Source organism: Anabrus simplex, chromosome 4 (assembly GCF_040414725.1).
Source record: "Anabrus simplex isolate iqAnaSimp1 chromosome 4, ASM4041472v1, whole genome shotgun sequence".
NCBI lineage: Eukaryota > Metazoa > Arthropoda > Insecta > Orthoptera > Tettigoniidae > Anabrus > Anabrus simplex.
This window is the reverse complement of record NC_090268.1, coordinates 56,713,048-56,728,577: the sequence shown is the minus strand read 5'-3', so window position 1 is coordinate 56,728,577 and position 15,530 is coordinate 56,713,048. Positions and strand designations below refer to the sequence as shown.

Genomic DNA, 15,530 nt, shown 5'->3' with positions numbered 1-15,530 from the left:
GATTATTTGATTTGATTTTTTGCTTTGCTTTTTGTTCAGGTATTGTACAGCACGTTTGACAGCACTCTCAGTATAGAATATATTCTTCTTAGTCCTGTTTCAAACTAAATTATTTCACAATGCTGATTCCAGGACTTCAACTGTTGGGAACTGCTTGTTTTGCTCTGAGACTTTGTTCTACAAGATTATCTTCAGCTATGGTAAGGAATGTTGTTCTTGTTATTTTGTATACAGTTGAATCACATTATCATAACAGTAGAATGTAGTCCTTGAAGTATGCCATGTTTTTGAAATGGCATGGTGAATATATAAGGTATGCGATAGCTAGTGCATGCACATTTATCACCAGTTGCTGTTTTGGGTAGAGGAAGTGATGTATCTGAATTGTGAAAAGGCATGATTAATGGCTTTTGGCCAAGGGTAGTAGTAGTATTATTATTATATTTCAGGCGGGAAACAGCAAAGAACAAACCAGTAGTATTATACATATTATATTTCAGGAAAAAATAGCAAAGAACAAACTCCCTGCAGCCTTTGTTGAGAAAGCACAAGCTGGTAGCAGCAGCATGATTGTTTGGGGAGTATTTTTATAGCTTTCTCAACGACTACTCTTCGATGTGGAAGACATTTTCAACTTATTTGGTTTTGAATTCTTCCGTACAGACTAACCCATACATGCTGATTATCTTTCCTAGGGTGGATAGGATTTATCAAGACAGTGCAACATGCCCCATGGCTAGAAATGTCCCAAAGTGGTGGAAAACTTCCAAGTACTTCCCTGGCCCGGTAAATAACCCAAACTCGAGCTCATTTGATTGTCATGTCTGCCATGTGGATCCTCAAATACAACTTCTAACACTAAGTGTTGCACTGTATTTTGTGTTTTGACAGTGAAGTTATATTAGATTTCACAATGAAAAAAGAATGGCTCCTTTCTTAATAAAATAACAAACTATGGATTCTCTGCTACACACCGGCAAGCAGCTGTAGGTGTAGGTTGCTTGGCTCCAGGTAACCATGCCGATCTACCAGCATATTAATGAGTTATTCTCTACCCTGTTCTGTTTCATATAGCAGTTAGTTTGCATGTTAACAGGTTTTCTGAATAATGTGACTCGACTGTGCATATGTGTATATTATCATCATTATCTGCAGTTTCCAGCTGTTGGCAGGGTCTGCTTGGAACGTAAGTCTCTCCATTTCCTCTTGTCTTCCCACCACTTCTTCCTCGTCACTCCTGCCCAGTCCTCTCCTCTTCTCTGTACACACTCTTCCACTCCTTAAATACACCTGTCTCTTGGTCTTCCTCTTGGTCGTTTTCCTGTTATCTCCATTTTATGCATCCTCCTCGGTATCCTTTCCTCTGTCATTCTCTTCATGTGTTCATACTATCTAAGTCTAGATGCCTCTATCCTGTTCTGTAGTGGCTCTTCTTTTACAATATCTCTAACCTTCTCGTTTGTCATCTTATCCTGCTTCTCAGAAATTTCATTTCATTTGGCTGTATCCTAGTTCGGCTCTCTGCCTCATTACCCAGGTTTCTGTTGCATACGTCAGAATAGGTACATAGTACGTCCTGTATATTACTCTTTTGCTTCTCTGAGGGATATCCTTGCTCCAAACCAGGCTTCTGACACTTTTCAGAAATGCTCCTGCTTGTCTTCCATGCTCTGTTATTTCCTTATCATTTCTTCCACTTTCCTCTATGATACTTCCCAGGTACTTGAAACTCTCTACCCTCCTAAGCTGTTCCCCTCCAAGCATTATTCCTCTCGTATATTTCTCCTTTCTACTTATGATCACTATCTCACTGTTTGGTTTGTAATATTTGGCATTAAATTTCATTCCATATTGTTTCATCTCCTCTTCTCATGCATCTAACTGTTCCTGGATATCCTCTTCCTTTTCTCCCCAGACCAACTAGTCATCTACAAACATTCATTTTTCCTTCCCCAATTTTCCTTGCCACTTTCGTCATTAGCTCATCCATTACTACAATGAAGAGCAAAGATGTCTTAATCCAGTTTTTTGCTCAAACCAGTCTGTTCTCTCTCCCTTCCTACTTTCAAGGAATAAAAATGCACACTTTTTTTCAATTGTTCAATAGTGTGTTTTTTGTATAGGTATGTTATACCGTTCAATGGATGTTAAGCCTTGAGTAGATCCTATGGTGTTATTTGACAGTAGTAGGCTATGTGCTGACAGCAGCTTCACCCTGTCCTTACCTCTTTTTCATCATCCCACGTCCAGGAAGATCTTCATTGGGAAATCACATTAATGATGTTATAAATAAATGTTACAGTTTTCTGTAGTTATGAAGGTATTTAGTTGTTATAAGGACGTAAGGGAGATGGCATATAAGTCACTGGTAACACCCCAACTGGAGTGTGGTCCCTGTTTATGGAACCCTAGTCATGATTACTTGATTCTTGAACTGGATGAGATCCAAAGAAAAGCAGCCTGATTTGTTCTGGATGTATTCCAACAACAGAAAAAGTGTTATTTTATTGTAATGGAAGCCATGTCTCTTCAGTTTTGACTTAACTTATAACTGTGAAGTTATTTAGTGTTTGTTAAACTGAATTATTGTTGATAGACTTAAGACCTCACAGTTAAAAAAAAAAATGGCACTGATCAGCCAGAACATTATGACCACCTACCTAACATGGCATGGAAGCAGTGAGGCCTTGGTAGGTTGCTGGAGGGAGTTGGCACCACATTTGCACACACAAGTCACCTAATTCCCTTAAATTCCGGGGAGGGAGGCGATGAGCTCTGACGCCACGTTCACATCCCAGATGAGTTAGATCGGGTTAAGATCAAGCGAGTTGGGGGCTAGCACATCAATTGAAACTCGTCATTGTGTTCCTCGAACCACTCCATCACACTCCTGACCTTGTGACATGGCGCATTATCTTGTTGAAAAATAGCACTGCCTTTGGGAAACATGATCATCATGAAGGGGTGTACGTGGTCTCCAACCAGTGTACGATACTTCTCGGCCATCATGGTGCTTTGCACGAGCTCCACTGGACGCATGGATGCGCACGTGAATGTTCCCCAGAGCATAAATGAGCCACCGCCTGCTTGTCTCCATCCTGCAGTACAGGTGTCAAGGAGCTGTTACCCTGGAAGACGACGGATTCGCACCCTCCCATCGGCATGAAGAAGAAGGTATCGGGATTCATCAGACCATGCAGCGCTCTGCCACTGCGCCAATGTCCAGTGACAATGGTCACGTGCCCATTTCAGTCTTAGTTGCCGATGTTGTGGTGTTAACATTGGCACATACATGGGTCGTCGACTGCGGAGGTTCATCCTTAGGAGTGTTTGGTGCACTGTGTGCAGTGTTCTCCCCAGAAAATTTCGTCAGCTGGGTTGCAGGAATAAGTAGCCGGGCGGGGAATACTACGTACAAAATGAATATGATAATATTTCGATTTAATTCCCTCAAGGAATTATTAATATCAATGCCAAAATTAAACTACACAATTTTGTGTTATCTCAAATTAAATCATAACGGAGTATTTTGAACGACTAGTGTTCTACTGTTCATTCACATTCGTGTACCACCGGGGCTTACTACTCGGTTTGTGCCCTCGGCGGGAATCGAGTACCCGCATGCGATTCGATGCTAATACAGACCCCGCTCGCACACAACACTCAAGTCATAATCAAGCTGAACATTCAACCAAGATGAACATTTGAATTCTGATGTAATTATGTGGACAGTAACATAGGTTTATAATTTGAATAAACAATGTTATACTATTTGCATTTCTAGTATTTGGGAGATAGTGGGTTCGAACCCCACTGTCGGCAGCCCTGAAGATGGTTTTCCGTGGTTTCCCATTTTCACACCAGGCAAATACCGGGCTGTACCTTAATTAAGACCACGGCCGCTTCCTTCTCATTGCTAGCCCTTTCCTGTCCCATGGTCGCCATAAGACCTATCTGTGCCGGTGCGACGTAAAGCAAAAAAAAAAAAAAAAAATAAGCATTTCAATTTGGAACATCGAATGACTGAAATATGTATTAATATTATGTGACTAGCTCATATCTAGGTTATGTTAGTCGGGTGGGCGGTCTGTAAAAACAGCAGGGCAGTGCGCCCATTAAAAAGGTCGTAGGGAGAACACTGGTGTGTTTAGGCACACTTGTACTTTGCCCAGCATTAAAGTCTGATGTTTAGTTCCACCACAGTTTGCCGCCTGTCCTGTTTTACTGGTCTGCCCATCCTACGATGTCCGACATCTGTAACAAGGGGTGGCTGTCCAACCCCTCGACATTTGGACATGGTTTCCTCTTCGTTTTGCCACTTGTTGAAGACACTTACCACAGCACTCCTCGAAAACCTGACAAATAGTGCAGTTTCCGAAATGCTCATGCCGAGCCTCTGAGCCATCACAGTCTGTCCTCGGTCAAACTCAGATAGATCGCGCGGCTTCCCAATTCTATATATGGACAGCACACTCACTGATACTACATGCACCGTGTGTGTGTGTGTGACTAGCAGTCATTCCTCGTCAGGTGGCGCTGCTGTCGCCTGGACGGGTTTATATCGTAGGTGGTCATAATGTTCTGGCTGATCGGTGTATACAGTTTGATGAAAATGGTGCAAACTTTGGTCTGGTAGGACTTAGTAGGAGGGATCATAAAATAAAAAGTTAGAGTTCAAGAGGATATATTGGGCCAAATACTTATTGATAGGAAGAGTAATTTACCAAGGGAGGTGTTCGATAAATTTCCAGTGTATTTGAAATTTATTAATATCATACTTAAGTTAGCTATTGGTGACAACCCTAAATGCAGATCTGAGGTGATTAGCTGATATGACTTCATCCTCAGCCATATTGCTTGGCTTTCTTGATTCAGTCTACTGTCTCTCATCGGAGACAGGTCCTCATTTGGTCTCATGAGGCTGAGTGAAGCCCATTGCAGTTCTCAGTCCATGATTAAAATCCTTGGATGATCCAGGAATCAAACCTGTGACTTCTGGTAAGAAGCAGACACAGTATCCCTACACCACAAGGCTGGCCACAGTCTTTTAGCCCTTTCTAAAATCAGAGTGTAAACTTCTTTGAAACAGCTGAGTGCTTTTATAATTTACTATTATTGTAGTTTACTCTTTTGCCTCTTCTGCATCTACATTTCATGCATTGAAATCAATACAGAGTCCGTGGCTTTTCCAGGTAGTCTAACTTCATGTAGTAATCTTGCTTATCAAATTAGGATGAGGAAATCAACATTTTTCTGGCAAAGTATTTTGAGTATCTAGTTAAGATCGGGTCATTTGTCTTTTTGTATTGATATACGTTTGTGATTTTGTGAGTTACTTCGGAAAGAGTCAGCTGTCATGAATGTTCAGAATACTGACATTCACTCTGGAGTATGAGTGAATAGAGTAAAAATACTGCAGTATTCCTTATGCATGCTTTCTTGCCTGTAGGCATTATCAGCTCAGCAGTATTTACCAGTACTCAAATCAATAACACATTAATTTATAATTTACTTGAAACAAATATTGTTTCCATTACCAAGTTTGCTGCCAAGAGTTTTATGAGACTACTGTATAATATTTCCATGTAAGTTACTACATATAGAAAATCCATGTGGAAATGTTCTCAGCTTTACATTGATAAGTTATTCTTTGCTTGCCACGTTATATATTCCTCATTTATAAATGAATTATATAATCTTAAAATTTATGACATTTCAGTGTTGAATTGCCAATTTAATTATATTTATCTGTATTGGAAAAAATGAGTTCTAGTGCAGTTTAAGGCATTAGTGTACTCCCAATAAGTTCTAGCAGGAGTACTGGTGTGTATGCTGGTAGGAAAAGCAAATCTTTGCATATTGATTCTTTGGTCTTAAAAATTACTTGCTATAATCATGTTCTTTTATTTTCATTAAGGCTTTAACCAACAAGATTACACTTCTGAACTATCTGCTGTTGAGCTCTTGTTATTTTACATACATTGCTGGCATATAAAATATTGCAGGATATTATGTACACATTTGTTTTGCTGCCGAATATGTGTGGATCTATTAAAATTGCTTTTGTCATTGGAAATTATTGAATAGAAAATATATTGTTATTAAACAATGTACAGTTTTAATTTACTAACTTGATCACATACTACTGTACATGCTTGTGTCTTTTACAGACAGCCCCTGCTGAAGTTGATTGGAAAAATGCAAAATCTATTTATGAATTCACAGCTCGAGACATAAATGGTCAGGAAGTTTCACTGGAGAAATACAGGTATGACATAAAAACACTTTAGTGATAAAAAAAAGTAGTTTGTCTTGGCTTAATAAATTTTCTTATTAAGAACAATCTGAGATGTGTTAAGCCCTCAGCATTATTCTGTATATTATCTTACATTTTGGCAGAGCATTAAATAGAATTTTATTCTCATTATTAAAAAGAGACACTGAAGTCATTGAAGTAGAGGAAGAACAGTATCCAATTTCTTGGGCAGAAACTAAAAATGCCCTAAAACAGATGAAAGGTGGGAAGGTGGCAGGAGTAGATGAGCTGACAGTGGATATGATTAAGGCAGCTGGAATCCATGGAATACAGTGGTTACATTGGATACTGGGGGTGATATGGAAAGAGAATAAAGTACTGGATGCATGGAAAAAGGGAATTATAATACCATTGTTCAAGAAAGGAAGTAAAAAGAAGTGCACCAACTACTGAGGAATCACACTACTATCACATTGCCTTGGATAATGGAAAAGATCATAGAAAAAAGATTGAGGAAATTCCTAGAACCCCAATTTGAGGAACAACAGCATGGATTCCGAAGTAATAGAGGAACGATAGACGTAATTTTTTCCCCTCCGTCAGTTAATGGTGAAACATTGGGAGAAAGGTAAGGACTTGTATAAAACCTATATCCTGCCAATCATGATGTATAGTCCGGAGACATGTCATAAATAAGAGAGAAGTGAGTCAAATGCTGATGTATCCACAAAGACGCACACGAAATGCTGTCAGTTGGTACAGTTATTTATTCACATCGATTTACAAACTAAACACACACACAACCTTAATCACTGCTGTCACAAACTGCCATTTTGACAATTGCCTGTCACTGTACATGGAGATTGCAACCTTAAAACACAGTTGAAACATAAGACTGCTTAAAAGCATGTCACAACACGTGGTCACAAGTATAACCTGCTACACCATAACTCTACTAAACAATAACTCGTCGTTACCATCAAGATCGCCTCCTTATATGTGTGCCTGGCCAGGCTTCAAGAAAGATATGTTAAAAATAGGACAAATGCAATGACAGGTCAATGTGGTAAGAGGAAGAAATAGAAAGAAAACACAAAAGGACAAGGACAGTTTCCTCTTCTTCATACAGTTCCATCTTCAAACAGATTGGCTCTCTCCTCATCATTCCCAGTTTTTCTACATCAATTTCTTCTCAGCCCCCCACAAGCTTGTTTATTCTGGATGTAGAAGAACTGGAATTGACGAGCAAACTAATCTGTTTGAAGATGGCCGTGTATGAAAATGTGGTTTGTTCACTTTTTTTTGTGTGTGTGTGTGTGTGTGTCTATTTTGTGTTCATTTCTATGTTCCCAGCTTTCATTTTCAGTAACACAATATATTTCACAATTGAAGTGTACCAGACTGGCCTCAGTGGTGTAGTGAAAAACAAAAGCAGTTATTGTGATGCACCACACTGTACTGCAAGTGCTTCAGTTTAAACAAAAGTAGTGTACATTACTGTAGTGTATTTTAAAAAAATAATACAGTGAGTGCGCTAGTAACAACAGCATAACGACACAGATGTATACTCTATCCTTAACCTTCATTTTTTTGAAAATATGAACTACTATGATATTTTTACTTCAAATTAAACAATATATTATTCAAATTAAGCACACATTTTAAATATTGTGTTTTATAGGAATATCAAGAGACCATGAGAAAAGTTCAAATTATTCACACATTTGAATTAAAAGCATTCAAATTAACAAAGTTGTTGTCATGACTCTGACAAGACGCATCCCACCATCTGCGTACAGAAGGGCGAGCGGTTCGAACGAGAGTCGAACCGCGACCTCTCAGTATGACAAACTATGTAAAGAAAGGAAAATCAACCCCAAGACCTATGACAGTGTCTTAGTAGAATACATAATTAGAAAAAGTGAAAGTGTTCAGTGTTTCGTATGATAAACTTCGTGATAGACTTTGCAAAAAATAGTTCAAGGGAAAGTCAAGAATAGTACACTTCCGAACTATACGGGAATAGTCTCAAACAAGAAAGAGGGGAGTGGTCAGACGTAGTATCGACAGTTGGTTTCGGGTATCCACGGATAAAGGTGAGCGGTTGTAGTAACCTCATACACAGTAGAGTAAGACTCCAAGACATACAGGACTACTAGGCTCGGTAGCCACAGAGTTAACCTGACAGTAATCTTAGAGCTCAGTATGAACAGGTGAAGGCAGCCTGCTACAGAGAAGAGTATGTGATACGGTGAGGAGAATCTAGAGACATAGAGACGGATATAGAGCCTGAAAGAACTGCATTCCCTTAACGGTAAGAGCATTGTGGAGTGTTAAGATTCATTGAGTGCCTGTGAGTGCAAATGAAGCCAGATGACAGAAGAAAGAAGATGCCACAAGAAGCTCATCCTTCTCGGAAGATAAGTATCTACTAAAATTTTTTCCTCCTAATGAGACCGCATTGATGCGCTGCATTTGCCACTTAAGTGGGTTTCTTCTTGTGCTTTCGCAATCCATCGTAATGATTGATGTCACCGAAGCGACAGTTTTGTGTGAGAACAAGTCTCAGGTAGACCCCAAGGCACCGGACTCCCCTACTAAAACAGACTTTAAGAGACACAGGGAACCAAAGACTTCTTCAGAAGTGTAATCAGATTAGGGAGTTCCCTTGTTAAGAAGAGAAAGTTACTCACTCATAACTGTGTAAACTTTTGTACATATTTTTGTATAATTTGCTTGGTGATTTTAATATACCTTAGCTCAGCAAAAGGCCATTCATATTGGTGTCATTGTGTCAAATAGTTGTGCGTCGAACCCTTTCCAGTCCCCAGCCTGCTCTGTCCTTAGGATATGACATTGTACTGTACTGTGACATGGTGCAAAAAGGAAATCAACTCCTTTAGTTCATGTAATTACTTCACAATGTTTCATACATATTTCTTTCGTATCATTTCTAGGCTTGTTGACGAACTGCATATTACATTTAAAGGTAGTCTTGGTAGTTGACCTTAAATCTTTGTAAAGAGCTAGTTTCTCTGACCTGAACTGGCAGGGAATTCCATAATCTGGCGCCGGTCACTACAAACGATCTATTAATTTTATTTGTGCGGTGCACTGGAATAGAAAGAGAGGATCTGGAACGTGTATTTAAGTTGTGAACTGATGATAAAAAGGTGAATTTAGAAGAAATATACAGTGGCTGACTTTCCGCTAGTACTCTAAACACCATCGTTAAAATGTGTAGCTGCCGACGTTTATCAGGCTTCAGCCATGAGAGAGCCTGATAGTATGGGGTAATATGAACATTGTACCCAATATTGTAAATAAATCGCAGGCAGGAATTAAGTGCTCGTTGAAGTTTAAGTGTTTCTTCTCTTGTCATATTAACTAGAACGTCACAATAATCAAGAATAGGGAGAACCAGTGTCTGTATTAGTTTGGCCTTAAGCTCAAATGGAAGTACATCCCTTTGCTGTTTAAGAGGGTGAAGTGCTCCAAAAATCCTTTTACAGATGGTTTTCGTGTGATCAGACCAATCAAGTGTTTAATTCATAATTACGCCGAGATTTTTAACTGTTTTACTGTAGGGAATAATGTTACCATTCAGTAGGATAGGCGGGATTGCAATATTGTTTGAGCAGTCCAGCAGTTTTCGTGTTCCAATTATGATTGCCTGAGATTTTGCGGAGTTTAGTATAAGAGAATTTCGTTGTGCATATATACTGAGTTGTTTGAATGTTGAACTATTCAATGTCAAATATGCATTGGTAGTAATGATAGACAGTTTGTTTTATACCATGTTTGAAGTATGGAAGTGTTTGTACTATATTTGTTTCTGTATTTCAGGTCATATTGTGGTTCACTTCTTATTTTTGAAGTACATGTGACAGGTTTAAATATCTTGACATGGGATATTTAGTAATGTTACTGTTATACAGTATTTTTAAATTTAACATTGGATTTCATTTACCGTTTTGTTTTTCAAGATCATATTCAAGCATTTGATGTATATTAGTATTGTATTCAGATGTTACTGATTAATTAAAAGTCTTTGAAAATATAAAATACCATTTTTCTTTTTCAATATTGAGTCTAATAAGATGTTGGAGTGAATAAGGCAAAAAAGGGATAATGGTAGACTTTTGAATACGCTAATGTGCAATAACAGAATTGTTCGGTGTAGGGTAAGAAGCTAGAAATTGTGGAACAGATACTAGAGGATGCATTAAGATTGTGTTTTTATTTTAGGAAGTAAATTTACATTCCACTTGTTTGTGCTGTTATGCCTTTTCAGTCATATTGACAGGGATATAAAAATGAGTAGGCTACTGCATTAAAAAACAAGGGCAGTTCTTCCACTGGAATTTGTATGTTATTAGTTCTTCGAGCAGTCTACGTACAGCTTCTTGTCAGCGTACTTGCCTTCAATTCAGAGGGCCCCAGCTTCAGTTTCCAACTGGACTGGATATTTTAACTGTGTTTGGTTAATTCCTACACCTTGGTTACTAGATGTTTGTCCCAATACATTCTTCTTCATATTCATACAACACATCACAGTATTAACCACCACAGAACACACGATAGAGAATACATCCCTCCACATAGGGTTGGCATCAGGAAGGACATCTGACCATAAAACGAGGCCAGATCCACATACGTGACTCAGTTGGCACTCATGACCCCTCCAGTATGGGAAAAGTTATAGGAGTAGTGTTTCTTAGAGCAGTCTCCATGGTTTCGATGGGGGTAGATTTTGAGTCGAGGTGAAGAATCTTGAAAATTACAGAAGCAAAGGCCTTAGTGGTGATTCTGTTAGTCTGACAAAAAGCTTTGGGAGTGGACCCGATCTGTTTGTATTGTATAACTTGGCTGTGTATATTCAGCCCACCTTTGAGTCAAGTCATCTTGAAACATCTGTTCTGTTATTCATTTCTGTTCTCATTTTCATAAACTTCTTGTGCATTTAAAATCCCCAATTCTTGGTCATAAGTTGTTGGGTTATTATTTATTTCAGAAGCTCTTCATGACCTTTATCTAATTAGTTTGTTACATTCCTGTATGTCTTGTTGTCATCTGTGTATTTTCTTTCATAGTTCCAAATCATTGCGTAATGTATCAGAATTAATTTATCCACTTTCCTTTTGTAACCTATCACTGAAGTTGGCCTGAGCACAAGAATTTAGGTTTTGGGATATTTTCTATTCAGGCACAAGTATACTGTAATTAAAGGTGACCTAAGCCATTTACTCTAAAGATTGTTAAACATACGTTTATAACAAAGGAATTAAACTTTTAAAAATCTGTATTATTTCTTGGCATTTCAAGAAAAATATCAGGTTTTTGTTGCATTATTTGCTTGATGTAAGATACAGTATGTATTTCTGAGTGGTAATTTGTATATTTGTGTATTGTGGCATAAAGTGACCAGCTTCTATATTTGTGATATCATTTCCTTGTCCTCTTCATTTTGTAGTGATTTGAAAAGAAATATGTATTTGTTTTCAGAGGTCATGTCTGCATCATAGTGAATGTTGCTTCAGAGTGTGGGTTAACAGCTACAAATTATAAGGAACTGGTTGAATTGCATGAGAAATATGCTGAAAGTAAAGGGTTACGAATTCTGGGATTTCCTTGCAACCAGTTTAATCATCAGGTATGGTGCATATTTTATTCCTGTCAAAAAGGACCACTACACGAAACATATTAAATGAAAGACATGCTCGAATTGTTCTTTAATGGCATACTAATTGCTTTCTTTTTTCATCACTGTGTTGTGTAATCTGGATAGAATGCCTTTTGTGACTGAGTCTTCATAGAGCATCTTAGTCTTATGATTGCTGTATGTAGAAAATTGATTCTGCTGTTTATAGATTTCTGGAGAAGTATGAATTTTAAATAGTCCAGCATTCTGAAGAAAGAAGATCCCTTACATCAGATTTTTATCTCAAACTTGAACATGGACTTGTTGAGTGTTTTAACTCAAAGGAATGTTTTATCTCATCATTATCATCATCATCATCATCATCATCAGTGTTTTTATTTCATTTATGCCAATTTTTGTACCCTTTTTTTTGCTGAATATTTCCACATTAGGAATGAAACATAGTTTTTTTTTTTAAATTTAATTATATTTTAAGCTGGAATATATTTCATAATTAATTAGATTAGACTAGCAGTAAAACACAAACAAGTATTGGAAGATGGAATTCTTCCTTCAACCTAACCTTAGTTGAGTTGATGCCAGTATGGGACAAAAATGAGATTTATAAGTTGATACTGGTATCTAGAACATTGCATACTATAACCTTCATGACCGTTTTGTATTGTTTTGACAAATTTTTGGTTTTTAATTCTGGAAGAATTTTTGTTTTTGTCCACCTTTCAATACATGCTGTGCTGTATGTTCCAGTATGCTGATGATATTGTAGTCTCGTATTTCAGCAGAACTTTGAACAAATGTGAAGAGTGAAGAGAATCTAATGGCTAGCTTCAGGAATAATTCATGAAATGATGCCTCAAACCAACCTTCACTAAAACATAAATTTGCCGTTGCCATCTATCCAATCTTTGTGTTGGCGCTGATAAACTAAACTAAGTTTATCACGTGATTTGAGTGTTGGTATTTTATTTATCAAAAGGTGGATCCATAAACAAAGTCTTCAAGAATATCTAGAACGGGTAGAAAAGGAAATCAAAGAGGAATTTGGAGAGGGAATCACAATCCAAGGAGTGGAAATCAAAACTGAGATTTGTCAATGATATTGTTATTTTATTTGTGTATGCAAAAGATCTGGAGAAATTGCTGAATGCTATGGACACAGTCTTGGAGAAGGAGTACAAGATGAAAATAAATAAATTTGAAACAAAAGTAATGGAATGCTATCAAACCAGGTCAGTTGATGTAGGAAATATTATATTAATTGGGTAGCAGAGTAACCAATGATGGCAGAAGTAAGGGGGGGAATAATGCACACTAGCACAAACAAGGAAGGCCTTTCTTAAGAAAAGAAATTTGTCTACTTCAAACACTGACACAGGAATTAGAAAGATGTTTTTGAAGATTTTCATCTGGAGCATGGCATTGAATGGAAGTGAAACATGGATGATAACTAGCTCAGAAAGAAAGAGAATTGAAGCTTTTGAAATGTGGTATTACCAAAGAATGGTGAAGATGACATGGGTAGATCGATACACAAATGAAGCAAGACCGATTTGAATTGGTGAGAGGCAAACAGGAGGAGGGATAGAATGATAGGACACCTAGGACTTGTTGAGTTAATTTCTGAAGGAAGTTTAGGCAGTAAGAATGATAGTGTTAGACCAAGGCATGAATATAATAAACAGATAGCAGTAGATGTAGGATGTATTAGTTATGTAGAAATGAAAAGGTTAGGACAGGATAGGATGGCATGGAAAATTGTATCAAACCAGTCTATGGACAGATAATACGAACACACAATAACCCCAGAGACAGTCTTAACATTCCAGAGCCACTGCACGGGATGTACAGCCTTATACCTTGTCAGGAAACAGACAGGCATAACTTTGGGAGCAGATACACTGGTGCTTCGTGGAGCAACCCTTGCCTTGTTTATTCTGCCACAGAGTACTGTTCTCCTGTTTGGTTTGGCAGCAGGCACACCAGTAAGTTAGTTTTAAGGGCTGCTAGTGATAGGGTAAGAATTGAATTGGCTCTCATTTCTCTCGAACGTCTATCCCTTCCATCTCCACATAAAAGCAGCCATTCTGAAGAAGTGGAGAAAATGAAGGTGATTCCATCCTTGTACATATGGATCTTTGGTCTTATCTGTTAAGGGCTAAGGTCCAGAAGACTGGCTTATAAGGGAAAAACAACCGGACGAGTTGGCCGTGCGGTGAGGGGCGTGCGGCTGTGAGCTTGCATCCGGGAGATAGTGGGTTCGAATTCCACTGTTGGCAGCCTTGAAGATGGTTTTCCGTGGTTTCCCATTTTCACACCAGGCAGATGCTGGGGCTGTACCTTAATTAAGGCCATGGCCGCTTCCTTCCAACTCCTAGGCCTTTCCTATCCCATCATCGCCATAAGACCTATCTGTGTCGGTGCGATGTAAAGCCATTATCAAACAAAAAAAATTAAAAACAGCTGCTGGAAATTGGATTTGACCCTAAGGTCAAATGGACAGAGAATGGCTGAAGCTACATAACCATGAACTAATCAGCAATCCATTTACTGAAATGCCTAGTTTCCATCAACTAAGATTGATATGGGTTCAGCTAAACTGTTACTGGACTGGTCAAGGAATATGCAAACATCTGAAGTTCAAGTGGGGTTTCTGCAGGGACAATCTCTGTGGCTGTGGTGCAGTTGAAACAGTACACCACGTTAAAGAAGAATGCCCCATAAGATTATTTTTTTGATGGGCTACAGGTCTTGTATAGAGCAGAAGAGGGAGGTATTTTTTCTGTTTGTATATATTGTATAAATGTGGAGTCTTGTTTTTAGAATTTTGAAATTAATTTTATAATGATACATTTGATGATAATAATATTGCAAGTAACTTTATTCATGATTGCTGTACATATTACAATTACAAAAATTGGAAATGGTCAGGGGTGGGGGATGCAGACAAAGAATACACCAACAGTATCCCCTGCCTATCATAAGAGGGGCACAGTTTTGGGAGCATAGGTTGATGACCACGGGGCCCTCAGCTGAGTCATGGCATTGTTTCCACTTACTTATGCCAGGCTCCTCACTTTCATCTATCCTGTCCAACCTCCCTTAGTCAACTTTTGTTCTTTTCCAACCTCAACAGTATTTAGAGCATTTAAGGCCAAGGGAGTCTTTCATTTTCGTGCCCTTTGTGGCTCTTATCTTTCTTTGTCCAGTACTTTATTCTTCGAAGCATCAGATACTTTTTTTTTTTACCCCCTGTGGGTGGGGGACGCTGATGAAGAATACACCCAAGGTATCCCCTGCCTGTCGTAAGAGGCGAAAAAAGGAGCGACCAAGGGATTATACTTTTGGAACCATGAGACGATCTGTGATTAGTACCATTACACGATGAACACCCTGGGTCGACTTTACTTGCGATTAGTACTACTACATGTGCCTGGTTGTGCTCCATTTTAGAGCAATAATCACTACTCCCTGAGGAATTCGTACCACTACTGCTTCCAGGTGGGTCTGTGATTAGTATCATCGGGGAGGATTTCTATGAGAGTAGTACCATTATATGAAGAACACCATGGGTGTGTGGTGCCATAATGTGTGATACAACGTGGGTCTACATTG

The 15,530-nt window shown here is 38.5% G+C and overlaps 1 protein-coding gene across 6 annotated transcripts in view; it reads left to right on the top strand.

The window, feature by feature from the left end:
• Positions 1-15,530, top strand: part of Gtpx (Glutathione peroxidase homolog with thioredoxin peroxidase activity) — an 84,005-nt gene that overhangs the window by 44,933 nt on the left and 23,542 nt on the right. For 3 of the 6 annotated variants that reach the window (XM_067145069.2, XM_067145071.2, XM_067145070.2), the window contains exons 2-4: positions 133-200; positions 6,171-6,268; positions 11,762-11,909. In XM_067145069.2, coding sequence (XP_067001170.1) covers positions 133-200; positions 6,171-6,268; positions 11,762-11,909 — 314 coding nt within the window. Of the gene's footprint in view, positions 1-39; positions 201-6,170; positions 6,269-11,761; positions 11,910-15,530 lie in introns of all 6 variants that reach the window. The other 3 variants (XM_067145067.2, XM_067145068.2, XM_067145066.2) reach the window with 1 other exon arrangement.